We start from the raw sequence: 18,432 nt of genomic DNA on the forward strand, positions 1-18,432 counted from the left end.
ACGGTACTTGCCTGACTGCATTGCGCCAAGTGTAAAGTTTGGTGGAGGTTATGGTGTGAGGTTGTTTTTGGCGCCTTAGTTCCGGTGAAAGGAACTCTTAATGCTTCAGCTTCATACCAAGACATTTTGGACAATTTCATGCTCTTTGTGGGAACAGTTTAGGGATGACCCCTTCCTGTTCCAACATGACTGCTGACCAGTGCACAAAGCAAGGTCCATAAAGACATGGATGAGAGAGTTTGGTGTGGAGGAACTTGACTGGCCTGCACAGAGTCCTGACCTCTACCCGATAGAACACCTTTGGTATGAAGCAGCAGATCACGCTTGCACCCTTGGCACAAAGTACGTCATTAGCAAACCTACTGGCAGAATGCATGAGCTGTTGATTTCTGTCCTTGCACTGCAAGTCAAATTACTTTGTTTGGGATTGGTTACAAGTAGCTCATGATATTCAGAGCACTGAGGCACTGTGAAGGACATTAGGCATAATACACAAAATAGACATGAAATTTTGGTCCTGCGATTTGTTCAGCCTATAATAAAGGTTACAATTTTTATGCTGTCGATTCTAGTGACTGTTTAGACTGTCTAAGGATACTCCACCCAACCCCACCCCCAACACCCCCGTACCATGAACAAACACTATCAGCAAATATGAACAGATCTGATGGGTGAAAGGTGCACTGTGGGGAAATGTCAAGGGCCTTGAAATGTCAAAGCTAATGCTCCTGCCAAACACTACCAGCATCAACTCCACCTAAACAAGCCATAACACCACTTCCAAAAGCTATTTCTGTGCGAATGGAACAACAGCGTGTCGTTCAACGTGTCATTTGTGAGCGTGAATGGAAAATGAGCATAATGCAAGGCATGGCTGCTGTCCTGTGGTAGAGCTACAAAGAAAGTAGCAAGGGTGTCTGAAAGATGTTAGAAGAACTGCATGTGATTTGGTGTAACACTGGGAAATGGCTTACAAGGCCATCAGCAATGCAAAGCAGTGACTCAGCAATGATATCACATTTTCTAAGAACGGGTGCTGGAAGATTGTGTGTTTATATTCTCCTGAAAAAAATCTGTTAGCTGATAGCGTTCACGGCCAAATGTGTTTGAGGTACAGGAAAATAACAACCCCGATTTTTTCGGTTCTTCTCTTTCCATCTGCAACCATCAAATGGTCATCATGTGACTTGACTGAAATGGACATACTGTACACAGTGATGAGCCTGCACGTGTCGAGCATGATGTAGCTGAAGTTCTATTTCACTAAATGCTATCCAATAGCACAAACATCATGCTTTATAAGCTTCATGTGTCTTGCTTAACTCGACCCAACCCTAAACACCACCCTGCAGCTTCATTTCTCTCTCTCTTTCTCCCTCACACACCGAAATCAAAGGCCTTCCCCTCTGGGACGCTGCAGGATGCCTGGCTCATGCACACACACAAAGGCTTGCTCAAAACCAGACACACCTTCAGATTGCACAGTCAGTTACTACTAACACACACACACACACACACACAAACATGCTGCAGATAAACAATCACGCCTTATAACGGGTCAAACCCAAAACTCTCTTTACCCTAGAAATCTCTGTCTCTGTCTCTTTCGCTCTCACTCACTCACACCCACCCACCCACCCACATACACACACACACACCCACACCCACACACAAAATGTATGAGCTACATTAAGCAAATGTGTTGGATACCTGAGAATCAACAGGCTGTTTAGAGGTAAACACACACACACACACACACACACACACACACACACTTACACCATGCTGCGCCCTCCCTAAAGCACACACACACACACGCTTTCACTCACCACGCCGTTCATTGTACAGCCGATCTGGCTTAGATCCAACACGTCCGTCATTTCTCATCCACAGAAAAAAAAAACCTCCGCAAGAATGAGAGAGAAAGAAGCAAATGCTTTGCCCTTGTTTTTCCTGGTCACGAAGGGCGTCAGTAGCTCAGGAGGGGGAGGTGGAGGATAAAAAGCACAAAGAAATAATTAAAAAAAAAAAAAAACGTGACGGCAGAAGGCCACTCCTTACGAATAACGGGGAGAGAGAGAGAGAGAGAGAGAGAGAGAGAAAATGGTGTTTACAGATGGTAGCTGATCCAAGCAAGGCAGACTGAGGAGGGAGACGACGGATCTGTCGGAAAGCAGGCAGTGTGAGAATGAAAGAATGAAAGAGAGAGAGAGAGAGAGAGAGAGAGAGAGAGAGTGAGGAGGGGATGTGAAAGGCACTCAGGCTACTCTAATTGGATTTAGAGGGTCAGGTGAAATCAGGAGGAGTGAGAAGAAAGCCTAGAGTGTGTGTTGTGTGTGTGTGAGAGAGAGAGAGAGAGAGAGAGAGAGAGAGAGAGAGAGAGAGAGAGAAAGGGAGAGTCATCGAGTCAAGACAGCCGAATATTTGCGAATTCATACTGGGAGACAAACAAATTCGAGAAGGCATGTGGCTCATAAACACTACACACCAGTCTCGAAGAATAGTTTCCATAGAAACGAGGATTCACATGTACACGCAATGCAACATAACGTGTCTAAGTGTTCTGTATGTTATATTATAGATCGATTATATTATAGAAGGAGTTCACGCAGCTGCGAAGTAAGTAATGCCGGACTCGTGCTCAACGAAGCAGCCGCTTGCTGTGGTAAAGTAGAGCAGCGGCCATTGCAGGCTGTAATGACGGGATTATTTGAGGATTTAAGCATAAGGTGACAACATGGCTCTCTCTAACCAGCTCTCAGTGCACATGCTTGCACCCCCCCCACCCCACATGTTATTTATGTGACCATAAATAACAACCAAGGCAATAGGGAGAAGGAAAGAGAGATGGAAGGGAGGAATAAAAGAAAGCAGATATCGTGCCTGCGTTATCCATTTTTATGCCCAGGCCTCTCTGTCTGGTTCTCTCAGTTTGAGTCTCTCATTAGTATTTCAGGAAGGAGTGGTTGAACCAGCAGCACAATCGACTCAGAGTTAAAGTCACTGCAAGATCAAATGTCTGAATTTTTTTTTTGTCTACCGCATCCTTCCTGTATCTTCACACAGAGATTTTACTTACACATGAACTTGAGGCACATTTTCTGGCTACAGGTCCGTATCAGTCTCTGTTGAAATTGATCCAAGCAAGGTCAAGGTCACTCAAGGTCACATGCTTCAAACAGTTCTTCTACAGAGTGACTAAAAAGATTAGACATCTTGGCGGCGGAGGCGTTACCGTCCTGCTCCTTTATTGGCAAAACTGAACTTTTTCATTTGATATACCACGATGGTGCAGCCCGCCTTGATTGTGTATGCTGAAGCACAATCTGGCCTACTCCGATTAGCCATAACATTCTGATCACAGACAGGTGAAGTGAATAAGACTGATGATCTCATCATGGCACCTGTTAGTGGGTGGGATATATTAGGCAGCAAGTCAACATTTTGTCCTCGAAGGTGATGTGTTAGAAGCAGGAAAAATGGACAAGTGTAAGGATTTGAGCGAGTCTGATGAAGGACCAAATTGTGATGGCTAGACCACTGGATCTCCAAAACTGCAGCTCTTGTGGGGTGTTCCCGGTCTGCAGTGGTCAGGATCTATCAAAAGTGGTCCAAGGAAGGGACAGTGGTGAACCGACGACAGGGTCATGGATGGCCAAGGCTCATTGATGCACGTGGGGAGCGAAGGCTGGCCCGTGTGATCCGATCCAACAGACGAGCTACCGTTGCTCAAATTGCCAAAGAATGCTGGTTCTGATATAAAGGTGTCACAGTGCATGATGGGTCAGAGCTGTTTTAGCAGCAAAAGGGGGACCAACACAATATTAGGCAGGTGGTCATAATGTTATGCCTGATCGATGCATATTATAAAAACAATAACTAGTTTCTTTTAGCCTTTATGATGAATGGCTGTAACACACTAACCAGCTCATCATATTTATGATTCATGATTATATTTCGTTTAGTCTCCAGGTCTTAGCCTCGACAGTTATGTTACCAGGCAACCAAAACATGGGTGTGGGCAGCACACTACGGCTTTCTCTTACCCACAGGGCTAGGTAATGAATGTATGATTATTCTGCCTTTAGGTAAAGTGATATATTTTTATTCTACACAATTCTTAGTGGAATGGTCTTACTGTAACTAGAGCTACTTTGGGAGAAAGTCAATGAAAGCTCGAGCTCGGCAGCGTATTGCAAATATCATGACATGAGGTTGTGGCAAGATAAACTGCATGAAAAGCTTTGGAATTTGCAGAGCATGTCATGTGAAAGGGACCATGTGTTAAAGCTATAATAACAAGCTTTAGATAATCTCGTCAATCACACAAATCTAAGCAGACCAGTGCTGGACTGGGTCATGCAAACTACAGGCAGGGAACCAGACATAATATGGGTTGAGGAGAACACTGAATTGAAATGTGGAGGGCTGCACTATTTTTTTCCCCTCTGGGCCTTAAAAATGCTGCACAAAATGAGTACATTTCACTGAAATAATAATTCACTTATATATCAATACATACAATATATTGCCAAAAGTTTTGGGACGTCTGCTTTTACATGCACATGAATGTAATATGGAGTTGTCCCGCCCTTTGCAGCGATAACAGCTTCAACTCTTCTTGGAAGGCTTCCCACAAGGAGTGTGTTTATGGGAATTTTTGACCATTCCTGAAGTGCATTTGTGAGGTCAGGCACTGATGTCGGATGAGAAGGTCTGGCTCGCAGTCTCTGCTCCAATTCATCCCAAAGGTGTTTTATCAGGTTGAGGTCAGGACTCTGTGCAGGTCAGTCAAGTTCCTCCACACCATACTCGCTCATCCATGTCTTTATGGACCTTGCTTTGTGCACTGATGTACAGTCATGTTGGAACAGGAAGGGGTCATCCCCAAACTGTTCCCACAAAGCTGGGAGCATGAAATTGTCCAAAATGTCTTGGTATGAAGCTGAAGCATTAAGAGTTCCTTTCACTGGAACTAAAGGGCCGAGCCCAACCCCTGAATTCAATGATTTGGAGGGGTGTCCCAAAACTTTTGGCAATATAGTGTATTTAGTTGTTATATATTAATGGGACTAGGACTTTTATACATAACAGTCTCACATCCTTTACTCAGAGTTTTGTGGACTGCCATAGGAGAGAATGGTATTCACTTCATTTGGAAGACGCACTCATGCTGAGTGACTTCTGGAAGTGCTTCGAAGTCTGCATTAACGAATACACTGATACTGGTTTACAAGAATGGGAACCATCAGTCTAAAATTCTCTGTTGGCTTCAGGCACCATATCACAAGGCAAAAGTAAACTCGAGATTTCATGAACATGACAGTGAGCTCAGTGTTCTTTAGTCTTCCTCCCAGTAACCCAGTAGAACACCATGGGATATGGTAGAACGGGATATTTCCCAGCTTGGAATTGATGAAGTGGTGCTATCAACATGGAGCAGAATCTTCAAGGCATATTTTCAATCATGTGGAATCCATGCCGGCTGTTTTGAAAGCAAAGCGAGGCCCTACCTAGTATTAGTATAGTGTTCCTAATAAAGTGCTCAGTGAGTGTATAACCCAGCGTGAGTGGACACACTCTTTTGACCGACAGCAGGGGTATAATCCAAGCCGACTAACTTTTATTAAGAGTATGAAAGAATGTTCAGAGTGTTTAAAAGTTAAACCCTGAATCTGTCAAAACGCATTACTCCGTTACTCATAGAGACGTACAAATAAAAGCCAGCTCTCTCTCTCCATGTAAAACTAATCCCAATAAAGCAGGCTTAATAAAGAAGCGTGACCTCATCAGAAAAAGGTAGCTTTACAGTACGTGTTAGACTCTAAAATATTCCCAAATCCTAGAGAATTGGCCATTAACACTAAACTGCACACACAAACACAACACCTTGCTGCATGCTTGCTTTGTAGCTTATAGTATCTGATGTTTATCCATTGCTTCACGCAAATTGCCTACTTCTACTGTGATCTAAAATAAGCACCAGTTTAGATTTTTAAAAACTCAATATTTGAGAGAGTCTAAATGTGGGCAATAAAGTAAACATTTCTGCAGTAGTAAGCGCAAAAGTCTGGCATGACTGCAGGAAACTGCACCATCAATGAGTCCTAAGGGATCTGTATGGTGGACATGTCTGTGTTGAGAAGACTGAAGGAAGAGTCTCCCGGTTTTAGCCATCAGACCACGCAAGTGCTCATCTGATTGCAACAAGCTGAACGGACAGTTACTGAGTTCTTGTTTATTCAAACAAATAGCTTGCAAAAACATTTTCATTTAATCCCAAAAGCAATGTCCGAGCATGACAGTCTCACTGCTAATGCACAGTCATGCAGGTTGTAGCCCGGTGTCTGCAGAATGAAGAACCCTTATTTCCTGTAGGAAGTGAGCCGATTCTTGTCCTGTCTCATACTGTGGTAAATCTCTGCCACCTACATTTCAACACTCAGATCACAGATAGAGCAGTACTAGAGATTTAAAGAGATTTGGTGGGAGTGAGATAGGCGAAAGCAGATATTTAAGCACGTACCAGACCATTGAACAAAGATGCTGTGATGGTTGTTTTCTAGAGCTCAGGGTTCAGTAGTGTGAGTGTAGGTCTGAAGCCTGAAGCCAGTTCACTGACACCAAACCTGCCCTTTTTGAAAATGGTGGTCTGGAATTTGTGTTAACCAAACCCTGGTACGGTGGCATGGGGTGCGAATGCTATCTGCATGTTGAGTAGTGTGATTCGATTTGATTCAGTATCACTGTTTCAACTTCCTACTTCAACCAGGTCCCAGTATTCAGACCATGTGTATTGACATAAAAACACATATAAAAACAACAGATGTGGGGGCAGTGGAAGTTCAAGTGGTTATGGCTCTGGGTTGTTGATCGGAAAATCATGGTTCAAGCCTCAGGACCACCTAGCTGCCATTATTGGGGTGCTGGAACAAGGCCCCCAGCCCACCTTCTCCAAGGACGCTGCATCATGGCTGACCCTGTGCTCCATCCAAGGATGGGATATCTAAAGAAAGAATTTCACTGTGCAGTAATGTATATGTGACAAATCTAATGTATAGTGTAATGTAATGTATTATGCTATACATTTGTGATCTGTGTGTATAATATTATTCAGATAAGGCTTTCTATTTTTCATTGAAATACTCATACCTAATAAAGACTAGTGCATCTACTGGAATATTATTTAGGACACATACAGCATTTCGCACTGCAACCACTGCCTGAGGTTAACCCCTGTGTTATGTTTACACTTTGGACCCATTGGTACAGTCTGGTTTAAATTAACTTGGGGTTTTTGAAGCATTTTATTGAAAATATAAAAGGGGTCCGTGAACCTGAACACCACACGAGGGTTAAGTGAGGTCAGAGAAACAAACCCAAACACTAAAACACGCCATATAACCAGCTCGGCAAACCTCTGCTATCCAGAGCATCAAGTTATAACTACGAATTAGAGCAATGCATTACGTTATTTTTAACCTAAGAACGCAGCCATTCACAGAATTGTTCCTGTTCCCGTTACGATAGCCGCATAGCATCGATGCTGTTCAGCACACCGACACGCATCAGAACAAAAACTTATCGGAACCGCAGCGTTGAAAACTGTTACACCAAAATGTAGTGAGAGAACAGATATACATAGAACATGCGACCCAGTTACAGGAGGAGGGGGGTCCTGATCCGCAGATGGATAAACCATGACATTTAAGAGTCACCATATTGCTTATACCAAATCAGTTTCCCAGGATGCACCTGGCATGGATAAAGGTGGGCAAAAGTACAAAGGGCTTCCCTGTGTTCAAAGTTTAGTGAGGAGAAACTCCCCCGTTAAATACGCCTCTGCTACGGAACATACCCTGCTCGTGAGCCTCAGACTGCCTGTGTGTGTGTATGTGTGTGTGTATGTGTGTGTGTGTGCATGCAGAGCCACATCAAGGAGCAGGTGTATCCTGTTTTACAAGCAGTTGAGAATGTTCCAAATTTGTTAAAAAGGCTAAATAAGGCGCAAACCAAGACACACTTTCTTCACTTTGACACAAAAATGTCAGGTGCTGTCTTTTTTTTTTTTTTAAATACTACTTTTCACCCACAGAGGGCAACAAACAATACACACTATACTCAACAAGAAAATACACCGATCAGGCATAACATTATGACCACCTAACTAATATTGTGTTGGTTCGCTGCCAGAACAGCCCTGACCTGTCCAGGCATAGACTCCACAAGATCCCTGAAGGTGTGCTGTGGTATCTGGCACCAAGATGTTAGAAGCAGATCCTTTACGTCGTGTAAGTTGCGAGGTGGAGCTTTCATGGGCCCCACCCTGCAACTTACAGGACTTAAAGGATACTTACAGCTTCGCTCGAATCCTTACGGTTGCCCATTTTTCCTGCTTCTAACATATCAACTTTGAGGACAAAATGTTCACTTGCTGCCTAATATAGCCCACCCACTAACAGGTGCCATGATGAGATCAGTGTTATTCACTTCACCTGTCAGTGGTCATACAGTTATGGCTGATCGGTGTATATATATTTTTTATTTAAAACTTTATTCATTTGTGGCATTGATAACACACTCACCCCAATAAAAAAAATTAAAAAATAATGCTTTAGGCCGTCTTCTTTTAACTAACAATCTAATGGTGCTAATTAGTGAAGCTATCCTCATACTCGGGATATGGAAGATTTCGGGTTATTATATCAAGAGACTTTCAGGTGCCTTCTTCCATCTCCATCTCTTTTAGCTTGTGCCAGAAGCTTTGTGTTTATAAATATCTTTGTCGACTCAGCCGGTCCTGTGAGTCATGTCAGCTGGAGCTTGAACCTGCACGTGTACGCAAGTGTGAGTGCGCTGAAAATGACAAGACTGTGTGCTTTCACCTCACTCGAGGGCAAGGCTTTTACATAGGAGAGCACTTTACATTTATTCATCTGGCAAAAGTCTATGTCCAAAGTCATTTACATGGTGACCCTTAAAGCAATACAGGTGTTAAGCTGTGCATCCTGAAAGAGACTGAAGAAAGGATTGTAGTCCACCCCTATGACTGTTTATAATTAACATGTGACCATCACTAATGTGGTTAATCACTAACTAACTTCTGACATGTTCAATGACGGTGGTCTGTTTTAACTTTGCCTGGCCTCTTGTAGATCACTATCTGGCTGAGCCAAGTCTCTTCTGTAACCATGTGGTATAGCTGCACTATCCAGTGTGTTTCCTGAGGTATCCCTTATGTTTGAGGCTTGCCTTCTATTGCATCTCCTCTGGAAAAGTAATTCAAACCTTATTACACCATGTCCAGTTAAGGTCATTCAAACCTTATTACACCTTGTCCAGCAAGGTCATCCAAACCTTAGTACACCATGTCCAGTTAAGGTCATTCAAACCTTATTACACCTCCTCCAACAAGGTCAATCCAACCTTACTATACTACGTCCAGTTAAGGTCATTCAAACCTTACTACACCTCCTTATTAAACTTTACTACTTCAGCAAGGTCATTCCAACCTTACTACACCATGTCCAGTTAAGGTCATTCAAACCTTACTACACCTCCTTATTAAACTTTACTACTTCAGCAAGGTCATTCCAACCTTACTACACCATGTCCAGTTAAGGCCATTCAAACCTTACTACACCTCCTCCAGCAAGGACATTCCAACCTCATTACACCTTCTCCAGCAAGGTCAATCAAACCTTATTACACCTCCTTACTAAACCTTACTACTCCAGCAAGGTCATTCCAACCTTACTACACTTTCATTCAAATTTCATTCGGTCATTCAAACCTTATTACACCATGTCCAGTTAAAGTCATTTAAACCTTATTACACCTCCACCAGCAAAGGTCATTGAAACCTTATGACACCTCCTCCAGCAAAGGTCATTCAAACCTTACTACACCTCCTCCAGCAAAGGTCATTTAAACCTTACTACACCTCCTCCAGCAAGGTCATCCAAACCTTACTACACATGTGCAGTTAAGGTCAGTCAAACCTTACGACACCTTCTTTAGAAAAGTCATTCAAACCTTACCACATCATGTCCAGTTAAGGTCATTCAAACCTTATTACACCTCCTCCAGCAAGGTCATTCAAACTTTACTACACCACATACATACACACACTTATCTGTTAATTACAATCAAGTGTTGACATGAATTGCACTTAAATGATGTATTTATTACGTCCATAAAATAATCAATACAATCTCGATGAACAAGCCATGTTTTTTTAAAAACAGCCAGATTAACAAAAATAACAAATCACCAATATACTACAGTGAATATATTATATATATAAAATACATTACAGTATAAAAAAGCTATTAAGCATGTTGTCAAAATATGAATTCATACTTCAGCATGCTTTAAGCAGTGTGCCTTAGAATCATTGCCTAGTGCCAGTCTTAGCTGCCGTCATGCTGCCCCCTGCTGGACGAGACTGACAGGTGTCACAGTGTGAGCATGTATTTTAAACCCTGTCCAGATTTGGCATTACATGTTACCTTACCTCATCACCACTAATTACACCGAGCACACTGTGTCAGGAGCAGTGCTGGCAAATCAAAACCAGACCAAAAATATTTGCCAAAAACTGTTAAGCTGTTTAAGCAATACATTGTTGGGTACTCAGTTCTGTCTTGCTTCTCTTGCTCACTATTTGGCATATTGTGAACAATTTGCATTAAACCAGATTTTTACTTGCTTTTCAACAAACACAGAAAGAGAAGGAAAGGGGTGCTGTATTAAAGATTTCATTTCCTTTAAATAGCTATTTTAGTACACCACTGTACACCAACCTGGCAAAACATTATGACCACCTGCCTAATATTGCGTTGGTCCCCCTTTTACTGCTAAAACAGTCCTGACCCGTCCTGCACTGTATATTCTGACCCCTTTCTATCAGAACCAGCATTAACTTCTTCAGCAATTTGAGCAACAGTAGCTCGTCTGTTGTATCGGATCACACGGGCCAGCCTTCACTCCCCACGTGCATCATTGAGCCTTGGCTGTCCATGACCCTGTCGCCGGTTCACCACTGTTCCTTCCTTGGAGCACTTTTGATAGATACTGACCACTGCAGACCGGGAACACCCCACAAGAGCTGGAGTTTTGTAATATAAGATATGCAAATTGTTTAAGTTGTTATCAAAAACCCTTTGATTGTCAGGCACCACCATTCACCTGTAATGCGCATCCACATAGGTCACACATCACCTGATGAAGCTGGCTTTTTGGCTTCATTCACATTTAGACAGATGTCTTAAGTCTTTCTCCAAAAGACTCGTTCAGATTTGTTGTCACAGAGAGTTACAGGTCGTCATTCATACCATTTGCAATAACACTGTACAATAACTCACCTGTGTGTGTGTGACGGGTGATAACACTCTCACTGCACTATTACAACTAACACTAATTTCTAGACTATTTATTACCTATAATAAATGTGTACAGGAAGGAAGGAAGGAAGGAGGAAAGGAAAGGAAAGGAAAGGAAAGGAAAGGAAAGGAAAGGAAAGGAAAGGAAAGGAAAGGAAGAGAGCCAATGTCTTTTTTCTGAATGTGTGTGTCAGTGAAATGGATCCTCACTGTTCACTCTGTTAAACCAGACCACCTCATTACAGATGTGCGCTCCTGGAGGCTAAACTGAAGACAGTAATAAATATTTATTACTGTTTTCAGAGTTTGGAGAGCTGGTCAGAGTAGACTACAGCTGTTTTCTTAACATTCATGAACCCAGTCCCAACTAGTGCAGTTCCCTGAATAATCATGATTTGAGGAAAAGAGATGAGCTCAGCTACATCTGACAGGCTCTTGGCTGTTTGAATGGAGGATTTTAAAATGAGGTCAGCGTGTGGGGCGGGATAACGGCAGCAGGTCATCCTTTCAGAAGACGTACCTGTGAATCCTGCGGACAATGGTGAGTTGACCCACAAGCCTCACAAACGCATCATTTCTTCTCTAATTGGGTTTTGTAGTATGCCGTTATTTCTAGCGATGAGACAGGAGATGGAAGAGATGCTAATGGCTAAAAAAAGACTTTCATAGATTGCTCCGAGCTAATGGAGAAAAAGGCGATCTCGTGTTCCAATACTTTGAATCAACTTGAAGGAAATTGGCAGGTTCACTCAAATGGTGCCAACGTGGAGGGCGCTGGTGGCTCAGTGGTAGGTTTCTCGCCTACCATGCAGAAGGCCCGGGTTCAATTTCCAGCCAGTGCCCAAACCCCAGCCACTGGATGCAGTGCCGGTCCCAAGCCCGGATAAAATGGGTGGGTTGCGTCAGGAAAGGCATCCGGCTTGAAACCTGTGCCAACTGGTCCGCTGTGGCGACCCCTCACACACGTAGGGAGCAGCCGAAAGATCAACAACTCAAACGGTGTCAACACACCTAGACGTAAAGATCAGGAAATGAATCCATCCATCCATCCATCCAATCAGAACGTCCGATTTGATTCCATCATCTTTTTAACCTAAACCCAAATAGCCAAAGTAATAGACTTGGCCTTGCTTTTCCAGTTCTTCAAGCACAGCCTGAATGTAGACTACACGCTGACCCCAAATATGAATATGAAAGTGCAGACAGGGTGAAAACACTTTTTTTTTTCAGTATAGTCTCAAATAAAATGTGTAAGATATAACCTGGAGTGTGTGTGTGTGTACACATCTTAACTAAAACATATAGCTGTATTATCTTCTTCAAGCACCTGGTGCCAACTATAAAACCCTCTACACACACACTCCAAATTCGATCATGATTGAACATGTCTGCAAAGACCAATGCAGCATTTTTAATCACTTCCTGAAAATTATTAACATAAATCATATTCTGACCATGTTTAGTTGTAAATTTCCCATCGGGATGAATAAAGTATCCATCCATCCATAATAAACACCGTTTTATGACGTTAACTACATACCTGTTAGTACAGTCAAAAATACATGGACAGCTAGAAACCACCAAAAAGTACACATGCAGCATCTTTTTTTTTTTTTTTTTTAAGGAGAAAATTGAGTTGAGTGCTTGCTCATCCAAGATGGAAGATTAGGGCTGGTTTTCCAGGAAGGTGTCATTGGAGGTTTGAGAACACCTACAACATCATTCTAGATGCAAATATCAACCGGCTGCCTTTTTTTTTTTTGTGGGGTTCCGTGCAAAATGCATGCAGGTTGGGATATGAAATTGAATGAAAACTATAATGAAGATATCTGAAATGTACAGTCCTCAAGAAAACCACATAACAGCGAAGAGAGAAGAGAGAAAATGTCTCACCAGCTGGACTAACACTCCTGTATTTGTAACTCATTTTGCTGACTTTATTTTTTTTATTCTGTCCAGCAAAACTGCAGCTATGTGTTCAAAGACAAATGCACTCACTTGTATTCTCTTCCAGTCCAACCGCCTACTTAGCAAGCTTTACCCTTCCACCCACAAACACTTAAAACCACCCACACACACACACACACACACACCACACATTCAAGTTTGCTGCTTTCAGACCCTGAAGCACAGATGAACGATTAAACACGAGGACCCACAACTCTGCAGTTATCGTGGAAGGAACGCTGAGACAGAGTGCCTCGTCTCTCCAGCCTCACTTCCCTTAGACAGAGGAAGCCTGGAAACAATCGCATAATCATACCATTTAACAAGTCTTTTGCTGAACATGCAAACATCACTTACCTGACAGTCGAAATCCTGAAAATTACGGCCATTCTGCAAGAGAAATGAAAAAGAAAATAGAAAATTAGAGCACACAGGGATCGCTGACTCGAAAGGGAATGAGGTCTGATTTATTCATTCGTCCCCCACCCATTTTTTATTCTTTCATTACATTCATATAGAATATGGAGGTGTTAATCTAATTCCAGCAGTAACGTGGTATCCAATGGTAACGTGTGGCTTATCACAGTCTGAGGTTTATCCATGCTAATCGACCCAAGATGCAGACCGGAGTTATGAGATCAGGGAGGCAGAGACCAAGCTGATAGCTGATTAAGAGACGCTGCTTCAAGCTGTTTGCGAATATTGTGAGACAGAGGTAGAAAGGTAGCCTCTATGTTGAAAGTGTTGTATTAATGTAAATATAGAAATGAGAGAAAATCTTCATGCCATAACAACATGCATGTTTTAACCTCAACCTAAAACACCCCTGTTCCATAGACAAGAGGAACAGGATACAGGACACCACAGCCATGTGTCTGGCAAAAGACATCAGTTAACAACTATAAAGCTTGTGATGCAGGCTCACGTCTGGATCAAAACCCTTATCATCACAGCAAGTCACCCTTCAATCAGTTATGATTAATGTGCAGGGAAGCCTCGCTACGCTTCTGTGAGCAATGCCATTAGTTAGGTGCATCCAGTGCAAGTTTGGGGAAAATTAGATTTAAGACTTTTCTTAATGTCACAAGAAAAATCAAGAGCACTTTCACAACATGGCAGAAAGCATGCAATGACACCAACATTGAACGTGAGGTTCTCTTTCATTTTCCTCACAGTTATGTCATGGATCAAAGTTCAATGGCCTTTGTCTTCAACTCTTCTTCTATTTTAATTAATCATTTTTTTCCTCTGTTCGTGCTGTCAAGATGAGGCTTTTCCCTCAGCTTCGTCAGCATCCTTCTCCTGGTTGAGTTCGCTTCTTTTTTATACAGCTCCTGTATGGTTTCTTTTGACTTTTGTATCTGGACACCAGCGATTTTCATCCTCTTCTGCTCACCTAGGTGCATTATGCATCTAGAGCTTGCTGACGGAGCAGATGCCAGCAGCTCCTATGAAAAAAGGACCTTGACCGGCCTGCACAGAGTATTGACCTTAACCTGATAGAACACCTTAGAGATGAATTACAGCGGAGACTGTGAGCCAGGCCAAAACTGGGACGTCTGCCTTTACATGCACATTAATTTAACATGGCGTTGTCCCGCCCTTTGCAGCTATAACAGCTTCAACTCTTCTGGGAAGGCTTTCGCTTTTGTGTTTATGGGAATTTTTGACCATTCCTCTAGAGCATTTCTGAGGTCAGGCACTGATGTTGGACGGGAAGGTCTGGCTCACAGTCTCCGCTCTAATTCATCCCAAAGGTGTTCTATGGGGTTGAGGTCAGGACTCTGTGCAGGCCAGTCAAGTGCCTCCACAACTCACTCATCCATGTCTTTATGGACCTTGCTTTGTGCACTGGTGTGCAGTCATGTTGGAACAGGAAGGTTGGGAGCATAAAAGTTGTCCAAAATGTCTTGGTATGCTGAAGCATTAAGAGTTCCTTTCACTGGAACTAAGGGGCCGAGCCCAACCCCTGAATGGAATGATTTAGAGAGGTGTTCCAAAACTTTTGGCAATACAGTGTATGTCAGCATTTCCTTTTAGTCATTTCACTCATTTACAACAATGGTGTGAAACAGATTTGCCCACAAGCAGCCTTGAGGTGAGTAAGGGAAACAGTGTCATAGTGCAACCTAGCTTAAATTAGACCATTAGAGAGTGTGGCGTAAGCCACAGATGGGGCAATGATAACTAAATGATAAAAATGTATGATAAGCTTATGAGGTTATAAGGTAATCTAATAAGGTTGTCATGGCTTTAACAGGGCTCAAATTCTTAGATCTTAAGCTTGGCCATTCAGCAAGTGAGCATTCAGGTACAATCAATGGGGGAAGCCATGTATACTGTTATCTACCAGGCCTTTGCAGGGTCACTACTATAAGCAACAGGCCTTCTCGATGCACTGGGAGTGTTTCAGTTGTACGTCACCCAAAAGAGCCACCCCAGGGAAGATCTACGGACAGTGTGCGTTTTCTTTGGATTTAAATGAAACTAATGCAGGTCTGTTGTACAACTTTGGTAGTACAGCAGTTACAGCAAGGACATGTACAGTGAACGCTCAGCTGCGAAAGCAATCTGCCTGAATAACCTGACAAGCTGTGATCATATCTCCCCATGTGAGCTCTTCCCTGCAGCTGATAATGTCTTTAAAATATGAAGGAAAGGCTAGACGGCCAGCCCATGCAAGACAATCACTCTATTGCTACAGCTGCCTTTGTTAGAAGCTGACTCACCGCAGTGAGGATCTTCTAATGACTTGTTGAACTGGAGCGAATTGGAGCTGTGAGCTGATTTGAAAGTTTTGGAGGATACAGCACAAAATAGTGGACAAACTAGCAATCCAGGATAACTACAATGGATGTGATTCTCACAAGAACTGGTCGGAATGTGTACCAGCATGAAGACCTTTTGGGATGAATCAGAATATTGATTACCTGCCAGACACAATGGTGTGGTATCCCGTACACAGGTTTAAAACAAAAACAAAAGATATGTACAAATGGTTTCACCTCTGCTTTAGAAAATATGAAGCATTCATAATAGTACTAAGGGACCCAATGAATATGGTACATCATATATATTATTTGGCACATGTGTGAGAAGATTTAAGGACTCACTTTTTCTGTCAGGAGGGGTTTAATCTCGGTCAGCTGCACATCCTGTAACTCATCCATCCTTGCAGTGAACAGCTGTCAATAGATCTGAGAAAGAAACACATTAGAAGGGGGAGAAAGAGACAGAGAAATGATCAATGACAACTGAAATGAAAATAAAGAAATAAAGTGGTCCTGCACTACAAAAAATATTAAGTTCAGAAGTGTCCTCATTGTTCATGTTAATGATGTTCACTTTCCCCGGTGCTATTGACCGTGCTGACCTTCTGAATGTCAGTGAAGTGTTCTATTAGCCAGGGGATGACGTAATCACACGCTCTCTCTCTTGACTGCCACATGTGCGACAGGAAATCTATCTGAAAACCAGAGTTGACATGCTCTTCATAGCAAGAACAAAAGGCGGTCCTATAAGGCTTTTACAAATCACCTTTCCCTCTTTTCATTATTTCTCCTCCTGTCATATAGTCTGTCGTGTTTCGGCGAGATCGGACAGTGAGTCACTGCACAGATATCAGGGGAAAAAAATCATCACGCATCAAGTATAGGTGTGTGGGTGAGGGCTATAAAGTGGTAATATTAGGTTTCATTGCTACTCATATTCTCCCATCGACAACAAAATAAAACAGCAACAAGTTGCATCCATCCTCCGGTACTCGTTGTTTCCACATTTTTCTTCAGCGTGCATAATTAGCTACAGAGGCAGGGGATTTGCCAGTGAGAGAATGACTGCAGTCTTTTGGGCGATGCAGAGAAGAATAATCGCAGAGTGTGGAGCGGGGAAAATTTCTATGAAGCTTAAGGACATTTTGTAAGGATTCCATCCTCGTTGTCGGTGTGCTTTTCTTTATTCCAGGATTATGCTTAGTCTGTTACCTGCGCTCTCTCCATCTGAGAATCTTTCACGACAAACGGCTTGCACAAAATGCACAAGCTTAACCCTGAGGACAAGAGTGTATGGTCTTTTATTTACACCTGCATTACTTAGGAGTTGTTTTTGTGAAGCCAGTATAAAATGTATTGCTGTGTAAAAGGAACATATTAATAACACGAGGTGAGAAAGATGGGAGGTATTGTCAATATGGAGAAGTAGCCTACTTGATAAATCATGTATGTTGAAGAATATTGGATTTAGCTCCGTTTATGTATCCCTAGTTTAAACGGTGGCCATGAAGAGTGTTCCTGTTCTCTATCCACAAAGCTCCTTTGGTATAATATTTTAAGTGAAGTGCATCAGATATGCTACCGTGGATCGAGTGGTGGGTTTTGTTTTACTTCAGAAAAGCTTTAACTAAAGAATATTTTATTATAAAGAAGATTACTGAACATATTCTGTAAGTGCGACTGTAGACATGTAGCCATTTTCATTTTTCTCACATCGCTTGCTGTTGTAATGAACTCCTTTCGCTGAGAATTATGCTGATGAGGATGGTTTTATTGTACGAAGATCCTGTAGTTCCTCCTCTTGTTATAACAGCAGAGTTTTTAGGCTGATTTGACCGTCATTCTTAACCTTATAAATATACACCAACCAGGCATAACATTATGACCACCTGCCTAATATTGTGTTGGTCCCCCTTTTGCTGCCAAAACAGCCCTGACCCCGTCCTGCACTGTGTATTCTGACCCCTTTCTATCAGAACCAGCATTAACTTCTTCAGCAATTTGAGCAACAGTAGCTCGTCTGTTGGATCGGATCACACGGGCCAGCCTTCGCTGCCCACGTGCATCAATGAGCCTTGACCGCCCATGACCCTGTCGCCGGTTCACCACTGTTCCTTCCTTGGACCACTTTTGATAGATACTGACCACTGCAGACCGGGAACACCCCACAAGAGCTGCAGTTTTGGAGATGCTCTGATCCATTGGTCTAGCCATCACAATTTGTCCCTTCGTCAAACTCACTCAAATCCTTACGCTTGTCCATTTTTCCTGCTTCTAACACATCAACTTTGAGGACAAAATGTTGACTTGCTGCCTAATATATCCCACCC

At 42.6% G+C, this 18,432-nt stretch overlaps 1 protein-coding gene across 5 annotated transcripts in view; it reads right to left on the reverse strand.

Annotated features, from left to right (window-relative positions):
- ndrg3b (ndrg family member 3b) overlaps positions 1–18,432 on the reverse strand; it is a 49,660-nt gene that overhangs the window by 15,195 nt on the left and 16,033 nt on the right. For 3 of the 5 annotated variants that reach the window (XM_058409764.1, XM_058409761.1, XM_058409762.1), the window contains exons 2-3: positions 16,445–16,528; positions 13,689–13,721 (exon numbers count right to left, since the gene is read on the reverse strand). In XM_058409764.1, coding sequence (XP_058265747.1) covers positions 13,689–13,721; positions 16,445–16,501 — 90 coding nt within the window. In that variant the 5' untranslated portion in view covers positions 16,502–16,528. Of the gene's footprint in view, positions 1–1,829; positions 2,160–13,688; positions 13,722–16,444; positions 16,529–16,704; positions 16,798–18,432 lie in introns of those variants that run through there. The other 2 variants (XM_058409763.1, XM_058409765.1) reach the window with 2 other exon arrangements.

This window comes from Hemibagrus wyckioides, linkage group LG15, assembly GCF_019097595.1.
Source record: "Hemibagrus wyckioides isolate EC202008001 linkage group LG15, SWU_Hwy_1.0, whole genome shotgun sequence".
Classification (NCBI taxonomy): Eukaryota; Metazoa; Chordata; class Actinopteri; order Siluriformes; family Bagridae; genus Hemibagrus; species Hemibagrus wyckioides.